The sequence below is a fragment of the Pangasianodon hypophthalmus genome, chromosome 16 (assembly GCF_027358585.1).
Source record: "Pangasianodon hypophthalmus isolate fPanHyp1 chromosome 16, fPanHyp1.pri, whole genome shotgun sequence".
Taxonomy (NCBI): domain Eukaryota; kingdom Metazoa; phylum Chordata; class Actinopteri; order Siluriformes; family Pangasiidae; genus Pangasianodon; species Pangasianodon hypophthalmus.
In genome coordinates this window covers 4,278,478-4,304,241 of record NC_069725.1, presented here as the reverse complement: position 1 = coordinate 4,304,241, position 25,764 = coordinate 4,278,478, and the positions used below count along the sequence as shown (strand labels likewise).

The following is a 25,764-nucleotide window of genomic DNA, read 5'->3' as shown; positions in this document are numbered from 1 at the left end:
GTGGTGTCATGTGGCCCAGCACAAAGGGGAGGGCCGCTACCACACCAAAGTTGAGTATTTTCCTATAACAATGCATCCCAGAGTGTTTTATTGCTCTTATAACACAGCAATTTGTCAACAATTACAATTTTGAATTTATTAATTGAAGACTTTTCATGCTTTGTAATCATTTATAGTTACATTTCATGTTGTGAAATGTCCAGAAGACAGAACCCTATTATCATGCATGTTATAACAGATATAAACAGCAGTTCCTTCACCAGACTCTCTGTTTTTTCTCTTTTGAAGATAATAAGACAAAAAAACATGCAGCTTTTCATATTGCTGAGAAACCAGAAAAGCGTAAAGTCCTCCGTCCTGCTCCTGAAGACTTTCCCGTGACGGAAAACTTACTGAAAGCTTTCTTGATAAGAGCTGACACTGGAGACTCCTTCCATGAATGTTAAATAAATGTCCCTTTACAAAAAGCTACACAATATAAATAATCATATGTTATTCTTATTGTTAAATAACATGTTTTTTTTTTATCTGTTTATTATTAGCTGTAGATAAATTAGCATGTCCGAGATACAAGTCCCTGTGAGTGCGTTGTTTCTATAGAAACAATAACTTATTAGAATGAGTACATTAATATAAAACATTTGAATTACAGTTGTATTGTTATAGAAAATGAATCAACACCTTCTGACCAATCAGAATTGAGAATTCACCATGATCACCATCTTCACCATGATTCTGGTTGCAAAAATGCTGATTCATAGATCAGAGCCATGTTAAGGCAAAGATAGTAAATATAAATGGACACCTTTTGCAGGAGAAGATTATTTACTGTAATAACAGCAAATCTAACTGTCATGTCCTGAAAGTAACAGCACCATAGTGAGCTTTCTGCAAAGCAAGGTTTTTTTTTTTGTTTGTTTAAAAACTAGCTTTTAAAGAGGCAGCATTAACCTGTGTGTCTATTGAGAATTCTGTGACATTTCTGACGATTAAAAAGAAATGTACAGTTGGACTCAAGAAGACATCCCTTATACAGGATTTACGCAAAAAGATAATACCTGAATGCACCAGTTATGATTTTCTCTTCATTCTATATAAAAACCCAAAACTTCTTTCTTTTGCATTTTCTTGCTCATATAGGAAAAAAATGGCTTTTTTGCCTATTGCTCAAAAATGCTGAATATTACCATTTCTACAGATTTTGGAAGTGTTGAATTACAATTTAAAAAGTACCAACCCATATCCAGTGTGTAATATTCTGGCTGTATTTATTTTGCTATTAACAGCTAGATACTATTGAACAAGTTAAGCAATTTGCTACTATTGTTCGTCATGTAAAATATTTGTCACATGTACTTTGTTTCTGTGCTAACACATTAATAATTAGCCAGAGTTTTGACTGGATTGTACTATCTAATGTAGTCTTGCACAAAATGCATGTACACCAATTGCAACACATTAGCCAAAACTTAGTTTAGATAGACTATCAGTAATATACTGTATGAACAGATACGTTGATCATTTATGAATAATTCACAGTGTGTTCCAGCTCAGATTTGGAATAGAAACTGTAAACAGTGCTATTTGCGTGTGAAGCACTGGTGTTAGGTGCAGTTATGTACCTCTGGCTGAATCCTCCCTTGGCATGTCATTAATTGCTGCCAACATTTCAGGCGTGTCGATGTAAACAACTGAGCTGGAGAGAACTACCAGAGTTGCAAGCTGGTAGAACAGAGCTATACAGGCTTTCACCCTGTTTCAGTCAAGCATGAAGTAAAGGAATACTCCCGAGTTTTTTAAAACACACTTTCTACCCACCACATCTGTTGTATATGTGTGACTTCTACAGACAATAATCATTGTCACATATTTCCCTGTTCTGACAAAAGAATGGAAATCCTGTTGACTTGAAACTCATTTATAATGGGAGTCTAAGGGCAGTTGTGAATAAATCTCATCAATAAAAGCAATTATATTATTCAAATTCAGAATGACACTTGTTACGCTCTAACAGTAGAGGTTTATGATCTCAGGCATACATGTGAGAACGTCTTTTCAAAGCTGCTTTTATGTAGTTTTTTCAAACTTTCCACCACATCTTCACTGGTACGAATTCTTCCCTCTGAAAAAGTAGTCCTATCTCTGAAATTATAGGAATTTAGAGCTTCATTTGCAAATATATTTTACTGAAGAAAGCATTAATGTAAGAACTGTATATAAAAAAGCATGTTTTACATGTAAATATTATTGATATGCCCCTTTTCTCAGAACAGGGAAATGTATCAAAAATCTCATCTGTGTTAATCATACATACACTAAACATATAGTTAATAGAGATTAGGTTTAAAAACAATGAAGTATTCCTTTAATGTAGGTTATTTCTAAATATCAAAACATTACTTATACCACACTGTAAATTGCTGAATTCTTCAATATGATTGGTCAGAAGGTGTTGATTAATTTTCTATAAAGACCACTCAGACATTAATGCATTTGCTCTAATGCGTTATTGTTTCTATAGTAACAATTCATTCACAGGGACTTGTATGACAGACAATCTACATAATCTAAAGCTAATAATATACAGATTACAAAGTGTTGTTTTCTAACAAAGGAATATACGGAATATCTATTCGCTCTAATTCGCTCGTAAGTCTCGGACCTCAGCACGTTGTAATGGTCAGTCAGTAAGTTCTCAGGACAGAGGAGTTTGTACTTTCTGATTTCTTGATAACAAGACAAGCTGCATTTTTTTGGGTTATTAACTTTGTGAGAGAGAAATAGAGAGGCTGGTGATATAGTGATATCTTGTCTCCTGGACGTTCCACACCATTAAATGTAACTGTAAATGGTTAGTGTCAGTCACTAATAAATTAAATATTGTAATTGTTTGCAATTGTGGAACACTTTAGGATGTTCTGTTATAGGAAAATAGCCCACTTCGAGGTGGTAACAGTAACCCCACTTGGTGTCAGGCCACATCACACTACAACATCATGGATTATTTTCCTATAACAGCACAGCCCCGAGTGTTTTATTCCTTACTTACTGATTACTCAATGATTTTGTGGAATAGCTACAAATTCTCTGCTTGGTGCATATAGTAGAAGCTCTTGTCCTTTTGACAGCACCTCATAATGGAGTCGCTGTGTTGTACACGCGCTCATGCAGGCCTGCGTCCATGTGAATGCTGAAAGGTAAACGGTGACAGTAAAGTCACCTTTACTCGTGTGTTCTTGTTGTAAGTAAACAGATGGCATTGTGAGTTGTTCTATCATAGCTGAGTAAGCATTTGTGTGATAACAAGGTCAGACCAGTTGCAATGTTTTTTTCTATGAAAAGAACAAAGCCAGAAGTGCACTAGTAGCCAGAAGTGCACTAGTGTGTTTGTGTGCACTTGTGGATGGGTGGGTTTGTTATGCACATCTGAGGGTCATACTTTTTTTGGGAAATGTAACAGATCAGTGACACAGCAAATGACTTATACTGGATATGTTAAAGCCCAGAACTCCATTTCTCACAGGTGTATGAAGAGAAAAGGAGCCTTAGGGAGAGCAATCAAGCTGGAACACAGAGAGAGAGAGAGAGAGAGAGAGAGAGAGAGAGAGAGATGAAAACCTTACATTATGATCAAAGAGAGCAAGGGATGAATTAAAGCTCCTTGAGGACACACCTGGTGAAAGTATGGCTTAATGGTGAAGCTCGCACCCTAGGGCTGTTTTGAAACAGGATTAAATTAAATCAAATGAGTGAGATAAACACGGAAAAATGGCTGAAGTGTCCTAGATCAAAGATTTCACAATCCCTTAATCACAGTTACAATATGTTCAGATCTTGCTAAGACACACTCTTTTCAGAGTTATATAGAAAGATTTTGTCCATTATTTCTATTTATACCAGAGCACTGTTGAATAATTTGCTTGGTCAGAAGGTGTTGATTAATTGTCTATAACAGCAGCTCTGATATTAGTTCTAGTAGCAAAGTTTACATTACTGCGTTTCTATAGTAACAGGTTATACAGGGACTGTAATGGAGAACACGTTTAGGAAAACATGTGTAATTGTAAAAGTTCTGGAAGGAGATGTTTATGTAGCATTTTTGGAAGGAGTCCCTAGTGTCAGGGCTTCGTAACAGTCAGAGGTAAAGCTGTTTACGCAGAAAATTCTTCAGGATGAAGGGCTTTGTGGTTTCTCGGTAACATGACAAGCTGCACTTTGAGAGAGAAAAAAGCGAGGCTGGTGAGTAATTAATTTGTTTCATGGACATTTCACAACATTAAACGTAACTATAAATGGAGAAAAAGTATGACGTCATCCTTTAATAAAAATAAAAATTGTGCTCTTTAGCAAACTGATGTGGTATAAGAGGAATAAAACACTGTAGGATGTGCTGTTATTGGAAACTTGTCAACTTTGCAGTGGTCTTCCGCGAACCTTTGTTGATAATACCTCAACCTGTCATGTTTTACTCCTTACATCTAATGATCCTATCAACACAGTTAGTACTGAGTTCCCTTTTAAATCTGGTTCCTCTCAAGGTTTCTTCCTTATGTCATCTCAGGGATTTTTTTTTTCCACTGTCACCTCTAACATACTCATTCGAGATCTATATTTCAGTCTCTATTTCTGTAAAGCTGCTCTGATGCATATTAAGAGTTGATTTAAATTTAAATTGACATAACTTGAACTGTGGCCATTGATAATATTAATCAAATGACATATGTACCTAAATTGAGTTTTCTGCTTTGATTACGTAAGCTCTGCTTTAAACTTTTGGCACATGCTGCAGTAAGTCTCTCTGGAATGGCAAGCGTCCAAGCTATAAAGTCAGAAAACTGCAGACGACTGTAGATCAGGGGAGACTTGCTGTTGCTAACCTTTTATTATACCGGATAGCATTTTGTCTTCTCACTTGGCACACTATTCGCTTCTCCATGAATCCCTGGTTTGACATTTAGCTTTCTTTGTGTGCCCTCTTCATGCTACTGTATTCACCATGTTACTCCCAAACTTAAGCAGGAGAACGAACATGGCTAACACTATTCCTAATGTAATGAGTGGAAATGTACTAGGTACCATTTTTGGATTTAACCTCCATCTTAAAGCTTCCATATACTATATTTTTTAGAAATGATATCTTAATAGGACTTTTATTCATGCGGGTCTACGTGAATGTAATATGTTGGAGTCCTTCAGTAATCTGAAACAATTTATCTTCTTGCATCAGCAATTCTCGAGATATCTACATCTCAATCACATGCTAGTCAGGGCTTTTAGCTCCTCCTTATCACCTACAGCAATCATAAATATTATTCGTCAGATCCTCACAATGCTATGACACCACTCTGATAAAAAAAATAAATAAATAAATAAATCCCTGAATCTTTGATATTGGTGTTGATCTGAGGTTGGTGATTTCAAATATATTTTTGAAATTAATATATTGAGAATCCAGAGAAATTTGAAACTCAATCAATTTGAAACTTCTAATCCAATTTGCTTAACTCTCAAGGCTCTCATGCACGTTGTCCTAAAACACACAACGTTTGGTATAAAATCATATTAATGAATATTAGAGAAACTCTCACATGAGCTCATGCCTCACCTCTCCACATTTTTTTAAGTAACTGATGAAATAAAAATAATTTATAGGAGCAGAGTCAAAATTTTGGACCCTAATATACACATTTATCCAAAGTGACTGAGAAATGAGGGCAAAATTCCACCCAAGACTATAGCTGAGGTCGAACAGTGGTGATCTGGCAGTCCTTGGACTCGACTTCACTATAGACAGGGTTGTTTAAAATGGTAACATAACAAACTGTGATTTTTAATTTTTTTATTTTTTTTGTCATATTAACTTCAAGAGAGAGAAAACGATTCTCTAGGAAGGAAAAAACTGTTTACAGCTGTTATACATTAAGTGACAACAGGAACTAACTTGTCTCATGGATGTTTCACAAAATTAGTGTAACTATAAATAGAAAGCATGAGGTTTCATTCATTAATTATTTAATGTCGTCAATTATCACTGGCAAATTGCTATGTTATAAGAAGAATAAAAAACTTCACAGTGTGTTGTTATGGCAAAATAATCCACTTCAAGGTAGATACAGTAACTCCACATCACACCACCCTGTCATGGATTATTATTATTATTATTATTATTATTATTATTATTATTATTATTATATCAAGTCGAGTATCATATGTACTTGAATGGGTAGAGACTCATATCAGAAATGAATCAACATCATGATTTCTCAACTCCAGCTTTGAAATGGCTGAAATCTGACAAAAACAGTGTTAGTAACATCTGGACTTTGGCTCCAATGCTATGAAAAAATACAGACTTTTTCAAGTTTCCCAGGCCACTACACCTACAGGTAAAGGGGATGGACCGATTCATGCTGGAATTTCAATACTTCTGATGGTGAATTTTTTTTTAGAGTGATCCTAATATAAGAATATCGATACTATATGCAGAATTTTGTAGGAGGTAATATTGATATGCAGTATAAGGAACTGATGCTGCTTCTGCCATCTCCTTCCGCCTGCCAGTCCATTTCCTACACACACACACACACACACACACACACACACAGAGTCAGATATACAAGCATGGATACAATATCATCTATGCTTGTATATTGTATTAATTGTAGATCTTCCATTTATATATACACACAAGAAGAGCTTTAAAAGTATTGGCACTGGGATATTAGTCTTGGTATTACTCGGTAGTGGATTAAAGAGACAATCAGTGGCATGTCCTATGACTACATTGCTTGAATAAAGGAAACATTGTCTAATTATGAGATTATGATATAACAAATTTAAGACCGTTAATCTTTTTTCTAGACATATTTACTCCTTTCAAGCTTAACATTGTCTGGCAGATCATTTTAATTCTTTCTAAAAAAAAAAATAAAAGCTTGTAATAAGAAAAATTATCTACCAATAGAACTAAACCATTCCAAGTTTGAGCATATCTAGAAATAGGCTTAATAATCTAATATTTTTTAGAAAGTAATCTAATTAAGAGAAATATTAGTTGAATTTCCCTATATTCAAGACATTTTTACTTGCTAAGGTTTCATTTTTGTTTAATTTTTTGTTTCTTAATTACAAACGAAGCAAAGTGCCTCTCTGTCTGCACATACATCCGTGTAAGAATCTGATAAGCCAGGCTTTTTCACTAACATCTTTACCAATAAGTTAAATACTGGCTCTTTTTACTAAGGGGATACTTGCGTGATACACCCACCATGCTGAGTGTTACACACTGTCCATTTGTTTTTCAAGCAGTAGCCTGTTTCTGCTCATAATGTCTCTGGTTTGATGTATTGAGAATCCATTCTGTTTCATCCACAGATCCCAACATCCCCTTTCCTGTCATTGTAAAAACCTGAAACACGATGTAACATAACACATTCAAGCTTGTACCCTGAGAGCATTCACACATGAAGCAGCACACACCCGAGTTCACCAGACCACCAGTTTCACTTAGAGAGAGAACATCTCGGGAGAAATGGGTCCCTGAAACTGTTTAGAAACATCTTTGGCTGATCATGTCAAGAGTTCTTATTAATTAATATAATAAAATTATAGATGAGTCATTTAGTATGAATTATACCAGAGCACTATTGAATTCTCACAGCAAGTGTTGATTATTTTTCTATAACAGCAGATCTGACAGTGGTTCCGGTTGTAATTCATATGTTAGGTTTATATTGATGTGATCCATCGAATATGTTATCGTTTCTATAGTAACAGCTCATTCACAGGGAATTGTATGATGGACACTCTACATAATCAAAGCCTAATAATAAAATGGATTAAAGTATATGCTGTTATATCAAACAAACTTATACTCATTGATCTGGTTTCGTTTTCTGTAAGGAGTCTCCAGTGTCAGTACTTTGGAACAGTAAGTTTTCTGCCAGTAGAAAGTCTTCGGGACACTTTTGGAGTTTCTTAATAATATGACAAGCTGTGTTTTTTTATTATCATCAAGAGAGAGAAAAAAGGATAGTGAGGGAATGACGATAACGATTAAATCTATAACGTAAGTGATAACAGGAACTAACTTGTCTCACGGATGTTCATTATACAATGAAAAAATTGCAATTGTTGGCAACTTTCTGCAGAATAAAACACTTAGATCCACTTTGTGTCAGGCCGCATCAAACCATTCCATCGCTGATTGTTTTCCTATAACAGCCTCATGTTTTATTCCTTAAGTGTTAATCATTAAAAAAAGAGAGATTTCTTCTCTCTCTACACTCTGAGCAGCAAAATCAGCCAGTGAGATCTCAGTAGAGCTGACTCATCCTGACAGAGCCTCTCTCTCTCTCTCTCTCTCTCTCACTCACACACACACACAGATAACACACACCAAACAAATGCTGTAAGATAGATAATGTTCACTCAGAGGACATCGGCGTATCACCTTTCATGAAATTTCATTTAATGTGGACGGTCCATCTGAGTGATCTGTGGTTTGAGTGGGCATGTAATGTAACACTGCTTTCGTTATGTTCATAGGAACATTTTTTTTACATACATGTTATATGTAATTGTGTGTAGGAAGATGTATGTGTGTGTGTGTGTGTGTGTGTGTGTGTGTGTGTGTGTGTGTGGGGTGTGTGTTCAGACTGGTTTGGATTTGCACAGCTTAGTGAACTGGGTCACTCTGTCAACAATGGGCTATAGACCGTAAGTGACCATCTAGGAGAGTGAACACACACACACACACACACACACACACACACACACTTTGGCTCCAACAGATTATATTGGTGTAACATGAGTGCTGTGTCCGTTAACAATAGTTCATTATAATGGGTATTTTATAGTGGCTCCCCCTGCTGCTTAAAACATGATCAAGCATCATTCAGTGTGTGTGTGTGTGTTTGTGTGTGTGTGTGTGTGTGTGATAGTAAAAGGTGAGGGAAAGAATGACAAGGATGCAAATGTTTTTGATGTATAAGACTTTGCATGAATCTTTGTTTTCTCTTCTTTTTTATTAAATACACCGTTCACATATCATCATCATCATCATCATCATCACAATACAATAATTAGAGTCGAAAATTGCAGAGAAGTCATTTATTTAGTATTTCAGCAGATAAGTTATTCAGAGTTTAAAAAAATAAAGAAATCTCAGCCTGTGGTGCAACTCTAAAATGATAAATTTGACAACTTCAAATAAAAAAAATTAAAAAAAATCCCTTAACAAACCAAACCCTCTAGAGTAAGCTCACACACGTGACTGAAGCTCTTGACCCTCTGGTGACCACAGTACTGAGAAGTGTGGCCTTCATGTCCCTGGAATGTCTATTTAAAAGTCTGATCCCATGATAAGATCTTGTCCTAATTTCTGAGACGTGCTCAGAGTGTAATCTGCTCCTCTTCCTCACACTTGCTTCTATTCCCAGGGTTTTGACCTGACGCTGATGCTACGGTTGATGCCATGCGCTAATCACCCAAGGAGGAGAGGATTATCATGTTTTTCCTGCTTAATGCCGAGTCACGTGTATCTTTAGCGTATGACTCAGCAGTCTTGGATCCATCACGAGAGCACTTTCGGTGTCCTTATTGATGCGGTTATCTACTGATTTAACAAATAATTATAGCACAACAGTGTCAAATTCTCAAATCTGGTTGGTCAGGAGGTGTTGATCAATCCATGTAATCCAAGATTTATACGTTTATAAGAAGGATTAAAAATGAGTTGTTATTTAACAAAGAAAAACAGATGTTTTTAGATGTTAAATGTATACGGCTCATACTACAGGTTTGTTCAGTATAAAAAATGTTTAGCATTGGCAGGTTGCTGTGGTATAAGGGGAATAAAACACTTTGTTTACAACTGTCATGGACAATTAACAAATGAACACACATTCAATTCAATTCATTTTTATTTGTATAGCGCTTTTTACAAAGGTCATTGTCTCAAAGCAGCTTTACACAAACAAAAGTAAAGTGAAGTGTGTGTGTGTGCCGTCTCTGATGAGCAAGCAGGGCGACGGTGGCAAGGAAAAACTCCCTGAGATGGTGATAGGAAGAAACCTTGAGAGGAACCAGGCTCAACAGAGAACCCATCCTCATATGGGTTTACACTGTAGTGTGCGTGTGTGTGAGCACAATGTGTGTTGGTGTAGTCCATGGAAAACAGCTGAAGCGTTTTCGTGGCAGTATGAAGCATTGCCAGTGGACAGGTCCAGAGTGAAGGGGGGGAGGTCTGGATCACCGGCAGCTCAGGAGTGTAGCTCGGCAGAAGGAGAAGGAAAGTGGTTAGGTACACTCACAGTCACTGTGTGGAGATAAAACTCAACATCCACGAGTCCCCCAGATCTACTCCTTTGATAAAAACACTAGTCGCTAAATGCTAGGTTAAATAAATAAGAACTGTCATGGACAATTAACTGTCATGGACAATTAACAAATGAACACACATATTTATACACAAATTGTACATTGGAAAATATGAATGCTGTATATGTGCATACGTTTTTCGTAGAACAGATTACACACAGATTAAATCTTTACAAGATTGCTTAGAGGATTGTCTATTTAAGGAGAGCTTGGCTGAGTACTATTAGGTGAAAAGACAAGATTATTCATTTTAACATGACACAGAAACCTTAAAAAGGTTTAATATGGTTTTTTCTTTTGATTTAACATACATGAAATAACTCAGTATGTATTGAGGCACAGCGTAATTACTGTTTAACACTGATGACGAAGCTCTACCTTCTTTAGCTCTTCCTCTTCTTCAGTGCAGCAGATGTGGTGATAGTTTGGAGTGTAAAGTGAGCTGACGGGAACTGTAGCCTGACATCCCAGTACCCATAAGGCCGAGCAGCACGGCGAAACATGCCACCACAGAGCCCTCGTTCTCCCGTCTGCTCCGTGCTGCCTGAGTCTGCTGGACCAAAGGGTGAGAGTCAAAAGGCTTAATAGTGTGATTTTTTTATCACCAAAAAACATGCATTTATCCTCTGTGGAGCTTGGGAGCTGACAAGTATTTGAATATGAATTTCATATATTTGAATAATATACATGTCGCATTAAATTAATCTTTCTTCCTGTGGTGTACTCAGGTGGCGGACTTAGCACTAGGCAAAGATAAGCAACCGCTTTGGGCCCCCAGAAGCCAAGAGCCGCCTAAAAATGCAAATTTTATATATTTTATATATTTTTAATTATTAATGCTAAATAATTTATGCTGAAAATTTAAATATTGATGTCAAAACACTGAATAGGGCCCCACTCCTTTATTTTGCATAGGGCCCCAAATCACTAAATCCACCCCTGGGTGTACTTAATAAATTTACTTTTTTTTTTTTTTTTTTTTTTTTTTTTACAGGTTATGGTTTTGAGATTTTTTTTTTTTTTTTGAGATTTTTTTTTCTCAAAAACGTACATCTCACAAATAGAGATTTTATGTAAATTAGGTAAAATGAGAAGCAGCTGGAATTATAAGGCAATGTCCAGGAATCACTTCAAAATTTACCCCAATTTCCCAGAGAATCTTCACCCCAAATAGCTGGATTTCTGAGGTTTGCTTATTTAGGTTTAGCTCACAACTAATGGAAGTCTGTCTCACCCAGAATTTCCATAAATCCATTCTTAAATCTTCATATACTTGAAATATATAAGTTTGTAAAATCCCATGTCATTCCATGTTTACATACTTAAGCTTGAAGTAAAATTATATAATTATCTGCATAACGTCCAGCTTTCTGGTTCAATAATGTTTACTGTTTGTAATCATAATGTTTCATAATGTTACAGTTAAACTCATTTACACTGTGACTGTTTTTATTTTTACAGATTGCAGCGCATCTTAAACACTGGGGGTCGTGTTCAGATTTGGCAACTTAAGTCCAAAGGTTATGTAAATATTTACGCAGGGAAAGTTCCTCGTATTCAGAGTTGAGTTACGCAGCTGCTTGTCTCCCAAATTCAGATTATTAAAATCACCTGCGTGCAGTTCGTGTAGTCTCAGAGGTTGCCAGAAATTTCTTGAGTCTAGATTATTGATGCTTCTTGCCTTTAAAAGTCAGGGCTAGAAAATGCAGACCGAAGGCGCAAGTAGTGTTTTTAACTTTATTGTTAAATTTAATACCAAAATTTTAATTAAAGAATGTTATCAAGCAAATGATGGACACCAAACATGTGTCAAGTGATCCACTACATTTGGTGGAAGATTGTGTAAATGCGTTTAGCTAAACAATACCTTTATTATCATAATTGAGATATTAAAGGAATGTGACATTAAACTAATGGAAAGAATCACAATAATGAAATACACAAAAGTACTATATCGCATTAAAGAATGTTTCAATTAACTCTGAATATTTTATTTTATTTTACTTTAATATTTAGTTAAGCATAGTTACACAATGTACCTGTATACCTTTTATATTGAAATTCTGTTGTTGTTGTTGTTGTTGTTTTAACACTCGGCAGATATTAGCATTGCATTTCAAAAAAAAGAAAATGTATTGAAATAATTTCTTTGCTTAACATTTTGCTTAGAAAATTCCAGGTGATTATCTTAATATTTATTTCAGAATTTATTTTGAATTAAGTCTTAAATTCTATTGTAAAGCACTTGAGTGATATACAGTGATATACAGTACATAAATTATGAACTACATTATACATTACATTACACTACATTATTTAACAACAGTAATATTTGTGTCTGTGGCTGTGTGGATATGTGTGAGCAGATTTACGAGCAAATTTTGAATTGCATGAAACATCAATCCAGATTTTTGAAAATTTCCTTATAAAACTGCACAAATTGTACCTGATACTACTGTTTTTTTTAAAAAAAGCAAAGGATCATCACACCAAATATTGACTTTGTTTCATTTATTACTGTTCACTGCTCTTTATAGTATTTATTTTTAATGTAGAAACATTTAGTTTCATTATTTTTGAAGGCATCTTCTTTGCTCTACAGCATTTCTATGCATGTGCCTAAGACTTTTGCACAGTACTGTACATTTAAATTTAATTGTGTAACAGTGTTTTGTGCTGCTCACCTGCAGGTATCGAATATATCCAGGTGTCAGTCGTCGAATTTGGTAAAACATCTCCTCACGCTCTCTCTCTCTCTCTCAAACACACACACACACACACACCTCTTTCCCAAAGGCCTGATCTGTCAGTTGTCTTTGTATAGATATCTCCACAGCCGTCATAAATATTGAGCTGCTTGTGTAATGGGTCACATGTCTTCTTCCTGCATCCCTGCAGTCCCCTGTGCTTGTGAAAGTGTGAGCAGATGAGCAGAACCGAGTGTACCATGCGTTTCACTGCATGTGTACACTGTAAACATGTCCAAGGAATCTCAGGGTGTTGTGATTCTTTAAAGCAAGACTAGTCTGTAATTATTGTAACACAATCACTGCATCATATACATTCGTGATTTGTGATTACAGTGCTTGCATATATAGTATTATTCCTTCAAAACAAGCACAATTAAAGTTAGCTTGCTTTCACACTTTCAGAAAAATCAGCCAATGGAGCCACTTTTGTGCAGATATGAATAAAAAGTGGCCCATGCAACACTCTTACCAGTTCTAGTTTGTATCAGCTCACTAAGTAGTCTGACTTTCTATCTAGATTTGATTTCTTAATATCATGAAACAGTGGATTGGTTTAACTCTTGCTTTGGAGTTAGTAAATCAAGAGAATTTGAGCTGCTTGTGTGACCTGACTGTATGCAGCCACAGTTAAAGTGGGACGTCACATTGCATATGGGTGAATGTCCCAAAAATAGACAAGTTATTATTTTTTCAGGTATTGGTAATGAAATATTTTCAATTCAACATCTCCTCATATTTGCCAACCAACTAGATTCATTTTCACTGTCACTTTGTCCTCCATGTTTTTTTTCTCACTTAAATTCTCTAAGTGTTTTTTTTTTTTTTTTTCAGAAAACCTTCACTTTGTACACGCTTAGCTTTTTAAAGGTGGTCGCATTCTGCTCACCTTGCAGTTCCTAGAATTACCTATAAAACCTGCAGTTGAGGCAAAAGTGTGAGAGCAGCCTTAAACGTTCACCATGTTTAAGTTTGTATGCTGATATTCTGCAAAACATTAAATATTCTTTAGCTGCATTTATTATACATGTTTTTTTTTTACTGATTTCTTTCTCCAGAATGAGTGCATCTTCCCAAAAAATCCATTAAACATGCTGTTTAGCCAAAAATAACATATACATATATGTTCAACCTCCCCCAAACATTGCTAAATTATCACACACACACACACAAGTGTTAAATTGACATAGACTTGGTTAAATAAAGAGTTTCAAAAGATGAATTCACAGGTTCGACTGTTCAGAAAGACCAGGCTCTGTGCCAAATGGACCAAAATGCCCTGTGATATTTATTCAAATAGAAACATTTTCATAGTTAAAAGCGCATTGGGAAAAAAATAATAAGGAAAAAAGAGCAAGAGTTATAAACAAATCAAAATCAAAATGAAATTTGTGAATTTAAAAGCAACCTCTCCCCTTTATAAAATGTGTATTAATATCACATTCCACTTTTCTTCTTTTTTTTTTCCTTCTTCTTCTTCTTCTTCTTCTTCTTATCATTATTATTATTATTATTATTATTATTATTATTATTATCATCATCATCATCATCATTTAATGGTGTAATTCATGTTTTTTAATAATCAATCAATCAATTTCCATCAATCTAACATCCATCCATCTGCTGTTATGTTCCTTCCACTATATTTTACTTCTTTTGTACAAGGTCATGCTGCTGTGTGCCTCCATCTAGTGGACACATCTGGAACTGCACGACCTGTTTAAAAAAAGATTCATTTACAATTCATTTACTTAATTAATGTGTTTATTCGTTCAGCTTCATTAACTGTTCTAACAGACCTCAGTTCATTTTAAATAACTCTTACTGGTTTCAGGTGAGACACAAAGCTGTAAAATGCATGATGGGACAGAGGACTATACAGAATAACACAGGGAAGGAACCATGTTTCACAAATATGAATGAGTTTCTAACAATGTAGTTGGACTGAATGCATGAATTAGAGCTTATATTCTATACAAAATGTCTTTGCTCAACATATTCAGATCAACATATTCCCTGACTTATCAGACACCCTATACACACACACACACACACACACACAAACACACAGTACTGTGCAAAATCTTAGGCACCCTATTTTTTTTTTGTACAAATTTTGATACAGATGTTAAAAATGTTTAAAACTTTTTAGATTTCCAAACATTACTTTTCCAACAAAAAAATGAAATGCTGCAGAAAAATAGCAACATATTATGTAACAGGCAACTTTTCAGGCAAAGAGTATAATAAAGGCTGCTGGGTTTTGCATACAAAAGAAAAGAAGCAAGTGCAAGAGTCAGAGTTTCCAGAAGAAATGGAGCAGATTCTCCAAGATGCTCAGCAAAACCTACATCTACATGCTAATTTCCTTATAAAACTACACAAATTGTACCTGAGACTACTCTTTTTTTTTTTTTTAAAGCAAAGGGTTGTCACACCAAATATGGACTTTGTTCAGTTTATTACTGATACTGCTTTTTGTATTTTTTTTTATTAAATGTAGAAACATTTAATTTAGTTATTTTCGGAAGCATCTTTACTTTTGCTTTACAGCATTTCTTGGCATGTGCCTAAGACTTTTGCACAGAACTGTACACACACACACACACACACGCGCACACACAAACACGCACATACTTAGGGGATGTTTTATATATTTTTATGAGTATTCACTTGGTTGGAGTGTGCTACTATAAATCAGTATTATCTATGTAAGATTACACAGATAATAATAATACATAGATAATTATGTATGTAAGAACCACTCAGTTGAATGATGCAGTAAAAATCCTCACCATTCAGACACATACTGTATTGCAGGGAATTGTCAACACTGATCAGTTTCATGTAGAAACTCAAGCCTTCAAAAATTGTTCAGAAAAGGTGAGTGAGTGCGTCATTAAGAGATGACGTCACAAGGCACCTGGATGGTTGGGGACCTTTATGACGTAAGCTGTAGAGCGTTTGGACTCATTTGTGTTACAGAATCAGACGCTGAAGATACTGAACATGAGCACAGGTAAGATTTATGCTTATTTATTCAATTTATTACAGTTTCTCTTGCTGAGATTATTACTAATTACTTGAATTAATTAATGAACATTTATAAACCTTCATTTTGAGATGTTCGTGTCCAGGCTATTCCGGGTTTTTAACCATGTTTACAGACTTGAGCCAAAACAGAGAAAAAACTTTATCAATCAGAACTCTTTTACAGTTTTTAATGAAAAATATTCAGTCTGTAAATACGATTTAATATGATTTAATATGATTTGTGCCGCCCTACGTGCCCACGCGCGCATTTGTGGGCGTTTACGTGAGGTTTACATGGATTAGATTATTAGCGAATTAAAACGCTTCCCTCCATGAAGCAGTCTCCTGATTGGCTGATGTTGGCGCTTATTTGCATAAAGTTGAGCCTCGCTAAACTCCGAGCGCTCAGGAGTGACATTGCGCATGCGCTGTCCGGGAAGTTTCGCTCTGAGTAATGTAAAGTCATTTCTAAGACAGACGGATCAGCTATTCTCACTCTTCCTTCCTAAAAACAGATTGTAAGCAGCTGAAAACTACTTTGTACACTTGAAGCATTCATAATACAGAAGTTCTACATGTTTTACAACTGGACAGATGTGAAGCTGTGCACATAATACAAAGAGCTAAACACAGTTACATGACCTGAGCACAGCAGCCTTTTGTATGATAAATAATGCATTTCAATTATAATTGACTCAGATAGAAGATTAGACTGATCAGTTATTCTCAGAGAGTTTGAACATCCAGAGCGATGAATTTAGTAGCACAATATACACTGCTGTTTTTTGATGTGATAATGATGAGGGTCTTAACATTCAACTAACATCAGTCAATTTGATTAAAATCCAGAAGTAAAGAAAGGAAGCAGCAAAATGACATCCTCAAGCAGCAACCCCTTTAGGATGCCCAGGAAGCTTACAGAGCTTGGGATCCAGGAAGAAGAAGAGAAGAGACAGGTTACAATACACACACACACACACATACACACATACAGGCATTAAAAGAGCATGCATCTCTTTTTAAGTAAACTGTAGAAATGTGCCAGACCCAGTACATGGTAACACTGCAGATCACAGCCTTTCTTAGAAATCATAAGATTATTATAGGCCTAGAAACATTTTGGACATCACAAACTGCACATTTAAGTGCTATGCAGCATATCTACCAACCACAGAACACAGAACATCACACAGCCCTAAACCTCTGAAAAAAAATGTTTAATCCTTCATTTAACTGAGTATACACGTCTCCATCAACCTGTTTCATCTCAGGAGCGGAGAAGACAGCGCACTCTGAAAGTGCATGAGAAGGGGCTTAAACCCAGAGAGAGCAGGCGTGCGATTGTGTCACGCTATTTACAGGAGATCGAGGAGGATGAGCAGAAGGAAGAGGAGGAGAGAATATGGGGTGGTGAAGCCTACATCGCTCCCCCAAAGACACACAAACCACTCGAATGGGGTGAGCAAGTGGAGTAATTAAAGCTGGGCTGGCGTGAAAGTGTTTAGTACGAGCTTGTGACTCAATGAAAAGTCTTGTTTTGAAAGACTTATTTCATGAACATCATTTAAATGTGTACAACAATATTTTGTCTCTGTATTAGAGCCATAGAGATTTCTATTCCTGACAGAACACTTTAGGTCCATTATTTATAGGGCTACTTGTTTCTGAGTTACTGAGGTTTTCTATTAAAACAAAGAAACCAGTCAAATAGGAAAATAATGAATAGACTCAGGATTAATTGTCAGTCTGTTTCAGATCTCAGATGTTCCCTTCAGTCTCTTGTCTTGTTTTCCTACCAGACTATTACCACATGGGGACTGTCAGAGACTTCGTCGAGACGGAGCATGAGATTTCTCGACTGAAGGTGAGGGATCGTGTAGGCTTGTGTAGAAAAAAATACTAACCTGTTGTGTTATACTTGTGCCTGAAATGTTAACTAATTAGCAGTACCTTGTCTGAAATTATATTTGTTGAATGTGAAGCGTATTTATACTATTTCATTTTAGATCTGAAATCTTTACACAGTCTAATTTAGTCTTTTTAGGTTATTCTTAATCAAATTTTTCATTGATTAAATCTGTTCTGGAGACATTCATCTAGAGTAAAACTAGAGTAAAAAACTAGGCCAGTTTATCCAAAAGTTGATCGGTTCTGCTGAAACACTTTGCTGAGTCTGCATCCGGACTGCAGTCCGCCATTTGATGACTTCTGCTCTAGACACAGTCCTGTTTGTGCTTTTTTGCTTAAACAACAGACTAAATACATCTGTTCATGCTCCAAAATTTCAGTCTCCTCTCACACACTCACCAACTGACTGACACAACATAGCATCTATTTTCTAATCCCCTTACTGGTGTTGATCTGTTTGTCCTCTCATGCTCTCTCTCTCTCTCTCTCTCTCTCTTCAGTACTCTATTGCAGTGGGGCGAGAGACAATTCAGGGTCTGAAAGGGCATGTGCCCTTTGATGAAGAAGACATGGCAAAGGCAGAGCATCGCTTTAGTGACGAAGCGTTTGCGAAGTATGTCGAGGAGGAAGAGAAGAAGACGATGCTGGCTTTAAAAATGTATGGATATGAGCTCTAGTTCTACTGGAATTCTGTAAAGATGTGATATGCTAAGATCATTGGGTTGTAACTGTGTATTATGGTTCAGCTGCTTATTAAAGGCTCTGTGAAGATCATGAATGAATAAATGTTTATTATGATTGTTTTTTTATCCATTGAATATTCATTTCTTTCATGCTGTAGGGCTGAAGAAGAGAGCAAAGCCATACTGGAGACAAGGGAAAAGATCCAGAGGACCAATAATGAAATTGTAAAAGTTAAAAAGTAAGCAGCTAATAGAACAGAAACACTACACAGACTGTTCTTCAAAACTGTTGAGAAAAACAATATTCAGTGGGGGAAAAAAAACAAAACAAATTTTTACATACAACCCCAAAAGACCTGCGCCTTTTTAACTGCACAGTGCAATCTCTCCCCAGGGAAATCGTCAGGTACCAGGAAATGCTGAATTACGATCAAAAGTGTCGGGAGTTTCTCTGGAAGCTCTCACCCCCTCAGTGGCAGAAGCAGCAGGAAGCCAGGAAGCAGATAGCTGAGAAAATCAAGGCTGCTGCAGAAGAGAAGGAACCAGCTACACAAGCGAACCTGCGTATGTCCACACACCTGACCTCATCACCCCGACAGTACCGAGAGTGCCACATTCTAGACTTAAACTACATAAACACTACAATTTACGGGTGCTTTCACACTATGCATTTTTTTCTCGACTGCCAGCACACAATTTACATGTAGTTCTATGGGACGTGGCAGCACAGTGGGTGGAACATGGCTGGAGAATTTGTTCATAGCAGAGAATATAGGGAGATTTGACATGTTGAATAAAAAAATATTTTTTTGCCATTGCAGTATAACTAATAATAACAATGAGTCTGTGCCATGTGTGAAAGCATCCTAACAACACAAGTGTGCTGTGATTACAAACAGTCTAAACTTCAGTGCTTTCCTGAACACTAAAGTACTACAGTACAATTCTGACAATTTCCTAAGGTCCAGACTTAAATATAACCTGCCACTTCTTGGAAATTTTCTGAAAGCTCAGTGATCTAAACGATCTTAATCATTCACAGGTCGAAGCAGTGGCTGTAGTCTGGTGCTTCCCCCAATTCAGCAGAATTCTCATTCCAAGTTCTTCTCCATGGAAAGTTGCAAACCGTAAGTGACAACTGATCCAAGAAATCACACACCAAACCCAACAGCTCTGCTCGGTCCAACTCCTGTGGGGATACCTGTGCTGCAAAATGTACAGCCTGTCATGTTCTGATGCTCCAGCAGATAAAGTACATCATGGTGGAGTAATCAATAAACCTTGAAGAATAAGGTCCTCCCAGGACACGGGACTGAAAACTGCTGAAACACACACGGCTAGTCTAATGTTTCTGAACAGCCTATACAGTATTTCAGCGTGCTGGTTCAGCCTGCTGGTTGTCCTAGTAAAAATAAAGTGTAGTGCAATCAGTATTTGGTAATGTAATGCAAAAGTGAAAGAAATTTAATACACTTAGGAGACATGGAGACTGTACCTCAGGTAGACAGCGTTTCCCAAATAATTGCAGTCGTCCACATGTGGAGCCAAACAGGACAGGGCAGGACATGAGGAGGTCATTAGTTAATTAACTGAATAGCGTTTGAGGATATTATGTGAGGTCTGATCAAGAAAAAAACAAAGCAAGTTACAAAATAAGGAGCATAATTCAACAATATAGCTAACATATTTACTCCTTAAACTGTTGATGCAGTAATGACATATCAACGAAGATGATAATGAGGATGATGCACACTCATTTTCTATGTCTTGTCTTTATAACGCTGTCTATCTGTGATGCCCCAGCAGTGAGAAGATGCCGCATGAGGACGAGGGGATTGTGGGAAACCTGGAGGTCTATGAGGTCTGATTCCAGCAATGTTTCTTCATCTTATCTTATCAGGGCTATTTCACTATACAAAAATTCATTAAGTATCTCCACTGCTGTTCAACACAGAGCACATGCACGGAGTGTTTATATAATTTACTTCAATTTTATTATGAGCGTATTTACTGCTAATAACTCGTTAGGTTTATTTACAGCCCCATCTTCAGTTTAGCAAGAATTACTGACCGTGTTAAAGGGGAATTAATAAAAAAAACATGAATAAATGTGAATGCTAGCAGCTAGCGGATACAGCTGGCCTGTAACCAGACTGTGGTGTAGTTTTTTGCTGTAACAACGTAAAGTGTACATGACACATCTTACATAGATCTGGCCACACCCCTGTACTGGAGTTTTTTTTTAAACAATTTGAATCTTACGATGATGATGATTTTACTGTATGGCTATAGGACACTCTGATTGTCCAAATTAGGAATGTTTAGTGTTGCGGATTGCAGCTCTAGTCAATTACAGAATATATATCTACTTCTTATGCATTGTTATACATGTTTAAAAAAAAGGATTGTGATCATTTACAAGGCTGTCTGTGTGTCTGCATGTGCAGAAACCTCAGATCTATTTCACACACCCTAAGCAGCTGCTGAACATCATGGCAGAGATGGAGGAAGAGACCAATAATCTGTTTCAGGACCTAGATTTCATTGAGCAGTCTCTGGAATTGTACAAAGAAAGCGAGGGCAAACAGCACATGTACATGTGAGTGACACTAACAATCAATCCTCTTACTAGAATTACATTAAAGGAATACTGCAGGTTTATTCAACTTAAATTCTACACACCGCTTCTGTAGTGTGTGTGTGTGTGTGTGTGTGTGTGTGTGTATGTGTGTGTGTGTGTGTGTGTGTGTGTGTGTGCAAATACTATGACCAAGAACGGAAACATTTCCCCTACTGACAAAAGAACAGGAAAATAAGTTGACTTGAAACTCACCTATAATGCATAATCTAAGGGCAGTTGATAAAAAGGTTTAAATTCTAGAAATAAAAGAATTAGGATCAGACAAACATGACAGAATGTTTATATAAAACTATTATATAGTTTTATCTAAATGGAGCAGTACAGTGAAAAGCGATTATCTGAGGTTTTGTGGTATCCATGTGTGATCAGATGAAAACTGACTTAGGTTTGGTAAGGCATAACCACAAACTCCTCGCTCTGAAAAGTAGCCCCAGAAAGGATAAATTACAGATTAACTTCTTCATCTTAACTGCTAACCTGACAAAGATTCACTGAAAATGATTGAATGATCATGTAAAGCTGCACAAGCACTGAACCACATACACCACGCTACCATATTAATGAACGTGGTCTTTCTTTGTCCCACAAGCTTCATATCTGACTGCCTGACCACATGAGAGTAAAAAAAAAAACTGCCTACTCCTGCCACTTTTTTTTTTTTTGGGTCCTGCAGGAGCCCAGTCCTGATGCACACATCTACAGTAGACTCTCTGACTGCATATTCTAACCTCTGAGGTGTTTGTGTACATGCAGGGAGAAGGAGGCTGCTCGGGTTTCTAAGGAGATTGACTACCTCACTAACTGCATTAACGCAAACAAAGCGAAAGCAGCAGAAATACAGGAAAAAGTCAAACTTTTCAACATGAGCGAAGACAGTGTTGAAAGAAAGGTACACACACAAAGAGTGGAATTTTGTGCATAAAGCTTAACTTAAATAGGACTTATTTAAAACCACTAGAGTGCAGTGCTTAACACCTTTTGTCCACTGTCTTTCACTCTCGTCTCCTTTCCACTCAGAATGCAGTCCTGAAGCAGTTGCACCAGAAGATAAAAGAGGTGTACAGTGTCTGCATGGGATGTTCACAGGACACTGCGACCTCATGTCAGCTACTCGGAACCATCGAGATGTACTTGTATGACCTGCTGGAAAAGTTCGACAGACTTCCGGAGGAGGAGTTAAAAACCATAATGAAGGAGTACCGCAGAGAGAAGTTAGCCAGGTTAGAACATGCAGGAAAACAAACACACACTTGTTTAAACACAGGTCATGCAAACACAGTTAATTGGGTACACATGTCATATTGATGCAGTTTACATGTAGCCCATCTGTTGCTATGCACAATTCAGCCCCCTCTACCCCATTTAACCCCATCAATAGAAACAGAACAGCGCTGGACCACAGCTGACCTGATATTATTTTGGTTTCTTGGGACCATTCTCCAATTAGTCTTAGTGGATATACTGGGTACTCATGATCACCCTTTTAAAACCCAAAATGAGAGTGAATAACTACAAGATGGTCACCTGGAGACCCCATTCCTTTCCACTGATGGTGGGGGGAAAAGTTTGAGGTGCACCTGGATGGTACAGCATTGATGGGCCTCATAAACCAACCAAATAAACTCTTTGCTAGGCGAAAAAAAAATCAAATTTACACAATTTCCCACTCACAACTAATATAATTGATCACCCAAGACATGGTTAATGTCTAGTGTTTGCTTCTTTAATTTGACACTGGAGCTTCAAGGCTAATATAGCTAAAAAGCTACAAAAATATTCCTGTATATTATGCCTAACACACCTTAAATTTAAAGTCCATTTCTCAATTATTAACACTATGATGCATGTTGTCATAAGGACGTTGCCTAAAGTACTAAATGCGGGTGTGCCAATAATTATGAATGACTGTTTTTTTTTTTGTTTTTCTTAAAATAAATTAACTTCAGTTAATGGTTAGATTTCTCTCATATTTTCCGTGTGAGATTAATAAGATCAATAATCCTGGAGCTGAATGTATGCCTGCAACTGCATAAGAATTAATGTAATCTACAAATATACTATATATAATATACTGTAGTATATATAATATACTATAGCTCTAGTACAAAACAAAAGAATAGAGCTTCAGCAGACATGTCCCACCTGCAATTAGATTTTTTGCCTAACTATTCCTTTAAGATATCAAAGAATAAATAAGTTTGCTTTTATATCCATAAAATCTCACACCCAGTTACCCTTACACAGCCTTTACAGATCTGAGACTGAAATCTAACATCATCCTCTGTAATAATCTAGAAGCTCTAACCCTGTCCATGTAAATCGCATTGAAAAATGGATCCTAGATCAGCTTTCACACATACAGCTCTGTAATGGCTGAGAGCCAGTTTAAAAGTTGCTGTAAGCGTGGTTTCACTCTTTGTCTCTCCATTGCCCCAGGGCTAAAAAAGAGGAAGAACTGCTGAAGGAGTTGGCTCAGCAGGAAAGGTGGAGACAGCGCGCTGAAGTGATGCGACAGCGGGCTCTGGCAGAAGTTAAGAAACCTGTAAGTTCTAACTAATCACACACTACACTCACTAACTACCCACAACAAAAGTGAGAGTGTTTCCTTTGCACACACCCAGATACAATTTGTATCTCTTGTAATATTAAGCAAAGTGAGATTTTAAAAGTCTGCCACTTTTTTATTTCAGATGGTAAAGAAAGTAATGTGGCGGTCATGGCTAGAGAAGAAAGTCCCCAGAGAACAGGAGAAAGCCGACCTCGCCAAGAAGGAGAAAGACCTTGAAAGCTACTTTTTCGAAGAGTAACACTGTACTATAAGGTCCAGAAATAAGCATTTAATAGTTTCTTGTTTTATTAATGCCATCATCCTTAGCAAATCAGGAAATAATGAAGCGCCCCAATTCTAAACCAAACCCAGGACAGGATATGTGTGTGGCGGCCTGTAAAAACCTGCCGGAAGTCACTAAGGCTGAATTCTAGCTCTCGGTTCTTGCTGGTGAGTGTTGTGAGGTCACCTTCAGTTCTTTCAGAGCTAGAATAGGATGGAGGTCAGCATCCTTTTTCTGAACAAGAAAAATCATTTAGTAGAACACCTTTCTACCTTTCGTTCTACTCTCCTGATCGCACCTCTGTCCAAGGAGGACCAAACACCTTGTGCCAGAGCAGCAACTTTTTCAGTTTCTGAAGTTTAGTGGTCGATGGTGGACCTGGAGTTCACAGGTACCCTTGTGATATAGTCATCAGGATGAAATAATCTGATGTAGTTGCTGCCCAGTCAGCTATGGTTTCATCCTGTCTTTCATTAATGGGCTCCCTTGGGATTCTTTCAAGGTGGGAGTGAGCTGACAGAGGCTGTTCCAGGCCACTTTCTGGACTCTATCGAGTGGAGCAGTACGGCTCAGCTGCTGGTTCGTCCTCAGACGCAGCCACAGTCATACCGTCTTTGTGCTCCTCGGTCAAGCACCAAGAGGGGGGCTAGGGCCCTGAGTTGACAGGAGGGTTCTGCTTAAGGGTCTGAGCTAAGGGTGTCACCTGGAGGTCGGCCTGAGCTTTTGCGGCTAAGAGTCTGATTAGCTTGGGTCAGGGCGGACTCAGAACTCTAAGTCTGCCAGTTAGGCTCATCAATGGCATGGCTTCACATTGGGCAAACCTACATTATGAAAAAACAGCCCTGTAAATAATCTTTAATAATAGTGAGAGCCTTTGGTTCTAAGAAGTGTTGTGGCAGACAGTGGAAGAAGAGTTTGTACCCTTGTGTCATGGTCAACAGAATCCACTGATGTGATGAAGTTGCTTGAGAATCACTTGAAATTCACTCGCCGCTTCTGAAGATGGCTCCACATGCATAGCCTGATGACTTAATATATTGACTTATAATCCCACTATCCAGTATCACCCAGAAGAGGATGGATTCCCTTTTGAATCTGGTTCCTCTCAAGCTTCCTTCCTCACATCCTCTCAAGGAGTTTTGCTCCTTAGGGATCAACTGCGTGACAGTGTCCATTGTAAGAGGCATTTGAAGGATTTTAAGCTATATTCTCCATTATTTCCTGATTATTTCTTTTTGGCTTTATAATAAAGTATTAAATATTATTTTTGGACCTTATTTTGATGTGTTAATCCAATAAAGAGTTTCCACATTGCACCAGCTTTAGTCATGGCTCTGTACAAATAACAAGGGAGAATATATTTTAAATATACAGGCCATTGCCTCACTGATTCTGTGGGGCCCTGTGGGGCCCTGTGGGTTAGTGGTCAGCACTGTTGCCTTGCCCCTCCAGGGTTGGGGGTTCAAATCACACCTCTGCCCTGTGTGTGTGGAGTTTACATATTCTCCTTGTGCTTTAAGGGTTTCCTCTCCAGTCTGAAG

The 25,764-nt window shown here is 37.2% G+C and overlaps 1 protein-coding gene across 1 annotated transcript; it reads left to right on the top strand.

Moving 5' to 3' along the window:
• The first annotated feature begins 15,895 nt into the window (after positions 1-15,895).
• On the top strand, positions 15,896-25,490 carry LOC113545659 (cilia- and flagella-associated protein 100-like). The gene is made up of 12 exons (XM_053240691.1): positions 15,896-17,116; positions 17,432-17,618; positions 17,960-18,024; positions 18,569-18,726; positions 18,910-18,990; positions 19,146-19,454; positions 20,555-20,612; positions 21,199-21,350; positions 22,146-22,281; positions 22,410-22,612; positions 23,829-23,934; positions 24,083-25,490. Exons 1-12 carry the CDS (start codon positions 17,033-17,035, stop codon positions 24,197-24,199), a joined length of 1,656 nt encoding a protein of 551 aa, XP_053096666.1. The 5' UTR covers positions 15,896-17,032; the 3' UTR covers positions 24,200-25,490.
• Positions 25,491-25,764: the final 274 nt, after the last annotated feature.